Genomic DNA, 12546 nt, shown 5'->3' on the forward strand with positions numbered 1-12546 from the left:
TAATTAAGGTCCTGTTGCTCCTAAAATGCCCAATGATAAACATGCATTGCCAAAGCCCTCTCCCCAACATGTGTTATTCATTGAGTATATTATAGGGCTGTATGACTATTGTATCTCAGCCTTGAATAAGAGCTCTCAGTGGAGAGTGGATAGACCATATGTACGGGACAGCTGGCTGATAATAATGCTCGACACGTTAGTGTTGGTGTTGGTCTGTTGTCACATCTGGGGGAGTGCTTAACATCCAGGTCACAAACAAATCATCTCCCTTGCTGTCTCTTCTACTGATCCCCTCTGTTTGACACTGCTAGCTTACACACACAAAAATACACACTCACACACATTTGTCCTTACTACTTCTTCTTTCCTTGTTTTTTCTTATTTTTCAGTATGGCTACCGACTCCCCCAAATTGATGAGGAAGAAGTGATTTATTGCAGTGTATACTTCAAACTGGTCGGAGAAAGGCTGTTCACGTATCCTTTTAAGCCTGTGGTATGGATTGGGGACCATCTGAGGCATCTGCCTTTGGCCCACCTGTTGACTGTTATGTTGTTACACTGACTCAAAACTGTCACGTTTATGTCTACTCATGCAACTATTATTGCGATAGGCCACAGTTATTGTTTTCTTGTAATGTGTAACTGCTTGTAACCCGCATTTGTCCCTTGATAGGCTGTAAAATGAAACAGTAATTGAAATCGGGAGAGAAAATAACAAAACAAACACAGTGTAAAATGGTTCACATATGGTGTTCTTCAAGTCAGTGTCCACTGTTTAAATTCATTCAAATTTTGCAAACATTTCAAGTAATCTTAAAGGGGCAATTACATTGTTACAAATAATGGAGTAAAACAAGCTTATATTTTGGCTTCTGATAGGGTACAACAGTTTAACTAAGCTTGTGAGGCATTTATAAGTTATATTCTTCAATGGCTATACATCATTAATTTAGAAGTAAAACAAATGGATGTACCAATCCCAGATGACTCATTTAAAGTGAGTTCAATCCAGACAGTGAAGTTGTTCCATTTCTTTAAAGGCCCAGTGCAGTCAAAAATGAGATTTTCCTGTGTTTTATATATACTTCCACACTATGAGGTTGGAATAATACTGTGAAATTGTGAAAATGTTGATAATGCACTTTTAGTGTAAGAGCTGTTTGAAAAGGCTGCATGAAATTTCAGCCTGTTTAGGTGGGATGGAGTTTTGGCCTGCCTGGTGACATCACCAGTCAACGGTTAATAGACCAATAGACCAATAGGAAAGAGAGTTCCAAACCTCTCTGCCAATAACAGCTCATTTTTAGTTTTCCCATCCCTACTCAGACTACTCCCAGACAGTCCTAGCAAAAATCTTGCTTGAGAAACTGCTATTTTCTAAGAAGCAGTTTTTGTTTATTTTTGACCATTTTAATTGAAAGCATTCACAGTACGGTACTTAATTGTTACCCAGAAATGATTTGATACTGAGATAAAAACAGATGCATTGGACCTTTACCTAGTGTGCTAAGATACCCTCTGAGCTGTATCCGGACTGAGCCGGTGCAGCGCTGTCCCAGGGTGGACCTCCAGGGAGCGCTCAGCTCCTTCCTATCCCACCTTAGGGAGAGCCTGCAGGCTGTCTGTGGCTTCCCAGCCCGCATGACCAGCAAGCCCTGCTACCACACCACCAGCCTGCTCAGCATTGCCTCAGCACAGGTACAGGGTGCACACTAGTGGTGCACGGGTCAGCTGTTCACCCGCACATGCCCACAATTGCTAATAATCCACAACCGCCCGACTATATGTGATAAAGTGAAAATCTGAGGCCCGCACCCAACCCTAACCCGCAAATATAGAAAATGCTCTATAGGCTACAGTCAAAGATGGCGGAAAGATTTTTTGACAGGGGGTGCAGGACATTTTGGTAGGCTATTTGTTAGTCAACTTGTCTATAATTAGATCCATGCAGCTTCTCTTCTTTCATTATATGTTGCCCTAGAAGACTAAATAAACCCTTGCTCACCAGAATAATGTCATAAATCGATAGAATGAATGCTTCAATCTAGTTGACATCGGTAAAGTTTTCTCTGTCGTCTTCTTTCATGGAGCAAAGACCTTTAGGGACCGGGAGAAAATGCAGTAACTCCCCCCCAAAATTTCAGCAATTTGATCTGTTGTAAGGAAATAGAAAGCTGTGAAAACAACCCAACATGTTTCTGATAAGATTTCAGTTCGGCTTGGATGCATATTTTATGTGGTTGAAATACTATCAGCTTTTATGATGCTGATAAATATAGCACCTCTACAGATGGTATCTAACTGAGCATTAGCATTCTCTCAAGATACTGAAAGAAAGAAATCATATTTCTCCACTCCTGTTCCCGAGTCAAAATGTTGCCTACATTTGGTGTAGGTTTTCATTTTAATGCAAGAAATGATTAATTTCGTAAGAGTTAATATGAAGACTATGTGATAACTGATGATCAATCGGCCCCATCCCAGTCGTTTGACCATGCTTACTACAAGTTTAGATAGCTGGCCGCTAGACTAACTTACCACTCTAAAAATGTTTAGCTGATATGGGCTAATTGAGTGTCTGCTGATGCACAACCAAATTTAGAAATTGCACCGTGTATTCTATTATTTTAACTCTCAACAGTAAGTTGAGACCCTGACAAAAGGGGGCCGCCAGTTGCCCATCCCTGCTATAGATATAAATTGCACAAGAATGATACATTTATGAATTTTTTAAGGTATTGTTTTCTCTTTATTCAACCCGCCCTTTATCCACACAATATTTAATTACCCTAAACCCGCCTGGCCTGCGGTATCCGTGGGTTATGAGTCAACCCACGCACAGACACATGCATAGGTACAGGACTCCAGACTGTCATTGGTACAACGTATGTCATTTTCCACACATAGACGCACATACTGGTACTATATTGTGACTTGATGCATCTCATATTTCGCTTGTATTTCAAATTACACATGCAAGATTTCTAACTTTTAGAAGTTTTACAAAAGAGACACTGTTCGTGATAAAGATTTTACTTTAATAATAGGTTGATATTTCCCACTTTAGTTTTATCTGTAGAATATATCATCACAAAATAAGATTTCTCAACATCCAAATTAATGTTTGACAGTTTTCTCATCCCATCCTGTCAGAAAGGACCTGTGGTGATAAATGTCTGGGTCCTCCCAATAGGATGTGAGAAATGAGCAGAAAGAGATTAGTACAATCTGGGTGAATAATACAAGGCAGAGAAAATCCTTGAATTTCCAAGTTGAAACAATGGCGAAGCATTCTACTAGCAGCTAGGTCATAACCTCCTCCCTGAGTCATATTCATTAGCACACACCGTAGCAAAACGTTTTGCAATGGAAAACAGCCATGAAAACGAACGATTCATATTGGACAACTTCAGGTTAGTCCCTCCCTGTTTCAATCCGTTTTGCGTCTGTTTGGTTCCTAGTGAATACGACCCTGGTTTGTTATGGCCCACAGATGGTGGTGGTGGAAGCACTCGCTGTCAAAGTGAATAGAGTTTTATTTGTGCTGGACCTGGAACACGACTCTGTTATTAAAGTTTGACAAATGATGTGGGTGCTTGTTGAAACACCCTACCCACTGGCCACAGACGTCAATTCAACATCTATTCCATGTTGATTCAATGTAATTTCATTGAAAAACGTGGAAACAATGTTGATTCAACCAGTGTGTGCCAAGTGGGTATTTACAGTGTTTAATTAAGAAGTTAATGAAGAAGTAGGACTTGAACTCACGGTAATCATCCGTTTTACAATAGTAATAACTGGGTACCTTGATTTTAGGTAATGTGATATATGGTTTTTAGGTATTATGGAGTCATTCATTTCTATGGAGTCATTCATTTCATACATTTATAGTATACAAAGCTGGTGCAACTCTGGGCATTACATCATATTTTTTCAAAATGCCCTGCTACAGCAAGGTACATCATTAATGTGACAAACATGGCGCCAAATGCCAAGTTAATTAGCAATCATTTAACAATACAACATGTAATGACGGTGCAGTTACATCCACTTTGAAGCAAATGTTTTTTACTAAGCTGCAGTACAGTTTCACTTTTTAATGCCCAGAACTGTATATGTTTCCATGTTCCAACATCACTGCACTGTGTATTCCTTTGTGGTCACAGGTGGCTAGTGGCAAACCAGTGAACTTGACGACCAAGTCAGCTAGCAGGCCCGTGCTGAGCCAACTCCATGCTCCCTGCCCCATCAAGCCCTCATTTGGGGGGGCACCAGGCGCCCAGTCTCTCAGCCAGCCAGTGGGACAGAGTAGCAGCAGTAGCTATCTCAGCACTGGAAGAACCCAGGGGGTCCATCCCACTCCCCCTCAGAGTTATACCCCAGGGAGAGGCTTGCCCTCCTCCTCTCTCTATCCCAGTGCTGCCCCTCCCCAACCCACCACACACCCTCAACCCAGCCAGGCACTACCGACTGGACCCAAGATGGTACCCATCTTCAAGAACAAGGCCCTCCCGCGCCATGTCAATGTCACCCAGCTTCTGGCTGAGAAGCAGCAGAGGAGAGCCGAGGAGCAACGGCAGACACCTGTGTCGGGACAGAAGAGGCCCTGCCCAGCCTTCTCCTCCTCCTTTTCCTTCTGGTCTGTTCCCCCCTCTTTGTTTTCCTCGTCTACCTCTTCCAATTGGACACAGGAAGCCCACCGGCCTCACTTTACCCCCCGTCCGCGGCCTGAAGGGGTTTCCCCACATTCCTCCCAGGTGCACGCCAGTGAGAGCGCTTTCAGGGTGAGGGACGAGATCGCCGTGGGTCCCCCTCATCCTCTTCCATCTGGCCCGCTAGGCAACAGAGGGGTGAGTCACCACCAAACACGCCGCTAGATGTAATTATCACGTTTCAGGAGAAGACCCAGATGCAGACAGTGCCGAAGTAACAAAAGTTTATTACAAAAACGGGGCAGGCAAACAACAGGTCAAGGGCAGAGGTCAGTAATCCAGAACAGAGTCCAAAAGGTACAGAACGGCAGGCAGTCTCAGGGTCAGGGCAGGCAGAGCTCAATAATCCAGGGTGGTGTGACAAGGTACAGAACGGCAGGCAGGCTCAGGGTCAGGTCAGACAGAATGGTCAAAATCAGAAAAATAGAAAACAGGAACTTGAAAAAGACAGGCGCAAGGGGAAAACTGCTGGTAGGCTTGACGAAACAAAACGAACTGGCAACAGACAAACAGAGAAAAACTGTTTCACATAGAAACACTGTATTTTCGGCAGTTTTTTTAAAATAATGTTTATTAATTTTGAAATAATTAAAAATATGAATAACATTCCACCCATGAGGCCACTAGGTTATTTGAATGCAGGAAAGGGCTATGATGTGATTTCAATCTTAGGAATTGAGATTAGCTCGCCTAATTTAACTTTAAGGGCATATCTCCCATTGACATCAGTGCTTGATTGTTTGCGTGAAGTCAATACTTTTCTCAGGTGAGGATTTGTCCCTTTACTGTATGTTTGAAAGACTAGACAGTAGTCAAATATGTTTTATGTGTGTATTTGCAGAGAATTTGAATATTTATTTTTTTATATATATAAAGATACATTGTATTGTAATTAAAGTAATGGGTTCTCACCTCTCAGGGGGACTGGTTTGAGTCAAAACCAAAGAAGCCAAAGTCTGCAGTGCAGGATGTGGACGTGGAGAAACACGCGAGAAGTAACCAGGTATGTCCTTTACTATACTTTTACCTTTACCATAGCTTTGATTTAAAGTGAAAATGATGTATTTTGCAAATGTTCTGCATGTTGAGAGAGGTGATAAATTCGACAAATGGTTTGAGGGAGGCAAAACATCCCACCAAAGCAGGTTGATTAGGGGACGATACTTCAGGGTAAGTGTTTAGCAAGATCCATAAACCAAATAGATTTTCCCACTACACCCCTAATTTAATTCCATTACAAGCTTTTACTAAATGAGATCCATCTAGTGTCTTGTTCCCGAGCCAGATACTATTTTTTACAGATACTATTTTAACGAAAGTTATGACTCGGTTGATCATTTTTACGAGGGAGCCGGGGAAAGTTTGTTAGAATGATTGCTGCCATTTTGACTGATTCGTTTTCGGACTGGGACACACATGGGCACTGAATGGACATAGTGACCTGACCTAATATACTTTAGGGAGGGCCAGATGTAATCTATAGGGATGTTACTCTTTGAAATTACTTACAGTGTCTGCATAGTTAATTATTTCAACTGCAGTTATTTATCTTTTGTAGCTGCATTGGTTTTGGTTTTATTTGAATAAATGACACAGGTAAGGTAAACTATGGAAGTCCGAGTTGATTTGAGCTTTTAGTTCATTTATACGTTTCTCTGTAAACAAACACCCAATGGAGCCAGGAAATTTGCCAACATCTACACACAATCAACATAAAGTACATTTTCCTGTACAATAAAGAATGAACAAAACTAAGGAGCTCAACACATAATGTTTGGAGGATTCACATAAGAAATGATGTTTGATGTGCTCCCCCCTCAGAAGGTGAAAGTTTCTAACTACTGTGTCTGATGACATCACTCTCAAACTGCGAATTGTAAACTAAGCTGAAGGATTTTCAAAAAATACAAATTTCCTTATCGGTCCAATTTGAGAGCTATAATTCAGAAACTAAAGTAAGCAAAGTCAAATCAAATCAAATCAAATTTTATTGGTCACATGCGCCGAATACAACAGGTGCAGACATTACAGTGAAATGCTTACTTACAGCCCTTAACCAACAGTGCATTTATTTTTAACAAAAAAAGTAAAAATAAAACAACAACAAAAAAAGTGTTGAGAAAAAAAAGAGCAGAAGTAAAATAAAGTAACAGTAGGTAGGCTATATATACAGGGGGGTACCGTTGCAGAGTCATGTGCGGGGGCACCGGCTAGTTGAGGTAGTTGAGGTAATATGTACATGTGGGTAGAGTTAAAGTGACTATGCATAAATAATTAACAGAGTAGCAGCAGCGTAAAAAGGATGGGGTGGGGGGGCAGTGCAAATAGTCCGGGTAGCCATGATTAGCTGTTCAGGAGTCTTATGGCTTGGGGGTAGAAGCTGTTGAGAAGTCTTTTGGACCTAGACTTGGCACTCCGGTACCACTTGCCATGCGGTAGCAGAGAGAACAGTCTATGACTAGGGTGGCTGGAGTCTTTGACAATTTTGAGGGCCTTCCTCTGACACCGCCTGGTATAGAGGTCCTGGATGGCAGGAAGCTTGGCCCCAGTGATGTACTGGGCCGTACGCACTACCCTCTGTAGTGCCTGGCGGTCGGAGGCCAAGCAGTTGCCATACCAGGCGGTGATGCAACCAGTCAGGATGCTCTCGATGGTGCAGCTGTATAATTTTTTGAGGATCTGAGGACCCATGCCAAATCTTTTCAGTCTCCTGAGGGGGAATAGGCTTTGTCGTGCCCTCTTCACGACTGTCTTGGTGTGTTTGGACCATGATAGTTCGTTGGTGATGTGGACACCAAGGAACTTGAAGCTCTCAACCTGTTCCACTACAGCCCCGTCGATGAGAATTGGGGCGTGCTCAGTCCTCTTTTTTTTCCTGTAGTCCACAATCATCTCCTTTGTCTTGGTCACGTTGAGGGAGAGGTTGTTGTCCTGGCACCACACGGCCAAGTCTCTGACCTCCTCCCTATAGGCTGTCTCATCGTTGTCGGTGATCGTTGTAAGCGTCAGAAAGATGACATTATACAAAGATTACAGTATACCTGTGAGGAAATGCTCTACCACCTCAGATTCTTTCTCGACCTACAGTAGGATAAGTAGGAAGTAAGAAGGGCTTTATGAAATACATTTGATTGATTGATTGATTGGCTTTATGATTGAACTTGTCTTGTTTGCTATTTATTCAGCTGTCGAAGATCAATGTAGCGACCCTGCAGGCCTGGCTGAAGAGCCGCAGAGTGGTGGTACGGTCCAAGGACAAGAAAGAGGAGCTGGTGTCAAAGGTCATGCGTTGCCTGAGTGAATCTTGAGTAGTGAGTGTCACCTTCCAGACAGACACAGAGAGGGTCATTTCACAATCTGCAACATCACAGAGAATGAGCTGGTTTTAAGGGTCATTGATAGTGAGCTTTGTATTGCTATCAGGTCTCTGTGTTATCATTCTTGAATTATATGTACTGTACTTGTATGGTGTTCTTGTTATGGAGTTAGTTTGAGGTAAGAACTGATAATTTTATGTAATATATTTATTGAATGTATTTGTTTAACATTAAAACAGTATTATATCTCTTATTTATATAGTTTTGTTTTATATATTAGTGATTTTTATTAATCCGCATTCATCTTGCTTTTCTTGTTCAAGATGTCATTTTCTGTAGTATGTCTGAGCTTTATTTCAGAAAATATAAAAGCAAATGTCTGTTAGTGGGGTTTTCATTTTCAGAGTAGTGCTTATTCATTATTCAGATCCTTTGAAATTGTGCATACACATTATTGCCATAATAAAACAAAGATGTTGTTTTTAATATTAAATAGAAAGGATTCCCCATTTAAAATGAATATGCCCCCCTTGCGCTTTCTGCTTTCTGCAGAGTGAATGTTCTATTCCCAGACCTGGGTTCCAATACTATTCGAAAATCTTCAAAAACTTTTTTTGGGGGGGAGCATTTGCTTTAACCTACATGGAGTGCCAGGTGGGGGGGGTTTGCACTTTTGGGACTTTTCTATTAGTTCCACTGCAACAGGCAAGCTCAATCAAGCACAGATTAATTGTTTGAAATTATTTGAAATAGAATTTGAACCCAGGTCTACCTCTGACTGCATTGATTGAAGTGTGCTATGTTTACTGAGCCAGCCAGTCAATTTACAAATTCTCTTCAATGCCTCTCTCACTAACCAGGTTTCCATCCATCTTTTTATGCAAGTAAAGTACATGTCGGATAAAAAAATTAACGACAAGCCTGATGAAAACAGCAAATTTGTCGGTAAACTTTCCAAATCTCGACTAACCAAAATACGCTAGGCAAGGTGGGATATTTTTTGTGTCAGTATAATTAATTATGCGAGAAATGGCGGTGGAAACGCCTTTATGCACAAGTATTGATATAATAACCATCATATCAAAGTGAATTTGGAGTTATGCAATGATATGTTGTGTAGGCTACAGATTATATAAATTATGATGAACTTCACAGGGTGGTGAAAGTGCACTGTGATGAGCTTGATACTCCTTTCCAATAAATATCGAGGGTCTTATTCTGGTGACATGATGATTGATGCTTGGCTGCCGTTTGACAAATAAAAATAATCTCGCTCTTTTGTCCTGTGGTATCTAAAAATATGTTGCTAATTATGCTGTGAGAACAAGGAGTCCGCTTACACTGTACTTTGATTATAAAGGTTTATTATTTCAAAGGATTTCAGCGTAAATTTACAGACATCTGCAGGCATCTGGAGAACAACGGACCCAAAATAATATGTTGTTCTCTCCTCCTTTGTTTTAACCGTGGTATTTATATCCTATGCCCTATGTAACATAATATGGGTGTTTTCCCATAAACCAATCCCAGGAGGCCACCTAACAGACTTCCTCTAACACACCATTTGCAAACATCAACAAAGTCATAAACTGTTTAAACACTACATATTTCCCCCCTTCGAGACTCGAAAATAAAAAATAGGATTATGACAAATAACAATTTCTCTTATTGAATAACTTTAACAATAAACCAAAAAACACATTTTTCTATGGAGTGTAAATAAATGTCTATGAAATATGAACAAATCTTTATGGAGTGTGAGAGCGAAAAACCGATCTGGCAGCTTTCTTTCCAAATATCCATCAATCAATCAAGACAGTAAAATTCTCTCACGGCCCCTCTGCCCCAGGCAACCACCTAAGTACTCCAGATCAATTCATAAATCTTTATCAATGCATTTTAAACTATGATGCAATTTGAATACACATGAAAGCCTCAGCAAACAAAATACAATAAAAAATGTCCACATTCAGGCTGGTCGACCCATCGGACCCTCCTGTGGATTCTCTCTATCTATATGTCTATATATCATTGCAGACACTGGAATGTAGTCCACTACACTTCATCTCCTCAGCAGTGTCGACTTCCAATGCAACGTCGATGATGGAATCTGAACATTTCCACACCTTCCTTGTTCTCACAGCATAATTAGCAACATATTTTTAGATACCACAGTCCATAATAATTTCATCATGTAGGCTATACCCGCACTGTATGTGCGAGCACGTGCCAAGACCAGAGTGGGCACATTCGCTATATAACTCAACATTTATTTTGACAAAACCTTCAGTAGAGTTGAAAATGTGATGCAAACCCATTTAACTTGTATTTTATATTTGGCACATGGTAATTTAACCGAAAAAGTTACGTCATCGCGCACAGCCTTTTATCCACAACAAGTCAATTTGATGGAATCACATCTCTGGTGGGAAAATGCGCATATTGTTTTTATGCAGATTTTAGAATTTTCGCATGCTAGTTGGATGGTACCCTAGCTAGAGACAGAATTTTAGAGTAATGGCTACTGCGACAACACAAAAGTGTTGTGTAAGTAAGTATGATGGAAAGCGCAGCGATGGTTGTTGGAGCCAGCTGTAGCGATGATACCCTAAGTCTGGATCGACTGCAGAAGAAGAAAAAACATTTGAGTGAAATGCAAATGTTAGGGACTTTGATCGCAAGCATCAGAAGCCAAACTGCATGTCTTTCAAAGAGGAGACTTAAAGCTCTTTCTTTATGGTTTATTCAGGCTAAAGCTTAATGATCCGTACAAATCTGACATCGAGAGCTGTGCATATAGTTAGGGTTCATGACAGGGCAAGATTCAACTTTTCTTTCAAGGTTTCTTAAAGCCATTATTTTGGAGGGGTGGTATTTCATATTTCATTTTTAATGTGAAACAGACCCTGTGAATTTTTCCTCTTCTGTTTCTTGGTTTTAAGGGCAACTGTTAGTCATTAGAGTTAATGGCTCCAAGCATCATGGTCCTTTTATGGATGCATGTGCACTTTGTGACAGTAATGTGATATTACATTGATAATTAGTCATTACCTAATTTCACTCCCTCCTCCACCTTCTCTTCCTCTGTATCCGCTGCTAAAGGCACTTTCTATCACTCTTAATTTCAAGCTTCTGCCTATAACCCTAGGAAACTATTTTTCCACCTTCTCCTTCCTCTTTAATCCTCCTCCCCCTCCCTTCTCCTTCTCCCTCTCTGTGGAAGACTTTGTCAACGACTTTGAAAAGAAGGTTGACTACATCCGCTCCTAATTTACTCAGCCTATTGAGTCCACTGGTCCCACTCACACATATACTACCAGTCAAGGTGAAGCTGGTTGAGAGAATGCCAAGAGTGTGCAAAGCTGTCATCAAGGCAAAGGGTGGCTACTTTGAAGAATATCAAATCTAAAATATATTTTGATTTGTTTAACACTTTTATGGTTACTACATGGTTCCATATGTGTTATTTCATAGTTTTGATGTCTTCACTATTATTCTACAATGTAGGAAATAGTACAAATAAAGAAAAATCCTTGAATGAGTAGGTGTGTCCAAACTTTTAACTGGTACTGTAACTACCCTACGTCTTGACATCTTTCTCCCCTCTCTCTCTAAATGAAATCCCGACAACCTGTCCCCTCGATCCCATCCCCTCCTCCCTTCTGCAGACCACCTCTGGAGACCTTCTCCCATTCCTCACTTCCCTCATCAACTCATCCCTGACCACAAGCTGAGTCCCCTCTGACGTCAAAATGGCACTAGTTGCTCCCCTCCTCAACAAACCAACTCTCGACCCCTCTGACGTAAAAAACTACAGATCCCTTCTTTCTTTTCTTTCCAAAACACTTGAGCATGCTGTCACTGACCAACCCTGTGGGAGAAAATGCAGGTGTGCCAAGCTTGTAGCGTTATACCCAAGAAGACTCGAGACTGTAATCGCTGTCAAAGGTGCTTCAACAAAGTGCTGAGTAAAGGGTCTTAATACTTATGTAAATAAGGTATTTCTGTTTTTGTTTTTTTATACATTTGCAAAAGTTTCTAAAAACCAGTTATTGCTTTGTCATTACAGGGTATTGTGTGTAGATTGATGAGGGGGGGAAAACTATTTAATCCATTTCAGAATAAGGCTGTAACGTAACAAAATGTGGAAAAAGTCAAGGGGTCTGAATAGTTTTTGAATGCACTGTATGGTTGTCCCACCTAGCTATCTTAAGATAAATGCACTAACTGTAAGTCGCTCTGGATAAGAGCGTCTGATAATGACCAAAATGTAACATTTCATTACTCGTAGTACAGTAGTTGTGTTTCACTCGTTTTACAGAGAGACATCACCTATGCCATAGTCTAACATACCTTTTGTTGATTATGGGTTTCATATTTCATTTACAATGCCTACGGGTACTATCAATTACCATGGGGTGTGATTGCTTGGCAATAATGTGTTTGTGTCTCTTGCTACGGAGAGAAATGGAGGCCAAAATCACATCAAGGCTGTTGGTCTTAATCTCTTGTC

General features: G+C 40.8%; 1 protein-coding gene across 2 annotated transcripts in view; it reads left to right on the forward strand.

Moving 5' to 3' along the window:
- LOC121569833 (uncharacterized protein C18orf63) overlaps positions 1–8286 on the forward strand; it is a 35937-nt gene extending 27651 nt beyond the window's left edge. For both annotated transcript variants that reach the window (XM_041881060.2, XM_041881061.2), the window contains exons 10-14: positions 390–475; positions 1513–1699; positions 4171–4854; positions 5636–5719; positions 7902–8286. In XM_041881060.2, coding sequence (XP_041736994.2) covers positions 390–475; positions 1513–1699; positions 4171–4854; positions 5636–5719; positions 7902–8024 — 1164 coding nt within the window. In that variant the 3' untranslated portion in view covers positions 8025–8286. The remainder of the gene's footprint in view (positions 1–389; positions 476–1512; positions 1700–4170; positions 4855–5635; positions 5720–7901) is intronic.
- Positions 8287–12546: the final 4260 nt, after the last annotated feature.

This window comes from Coregonus clupeaformis, chromosome 7 (assembly GCF_020615455.1).
Source record: "Coregonus clupeaformis isolate EN_2021a chromosome 7, ASM2061545v1, whole genome shotgun sequence".
Lineage (NCBI taxonomy): Eukaryota > Metazoa > Chordata > Actinopteri > Salmoniformes > Salmonidae > Coregonus > Coregonus clupeaformis.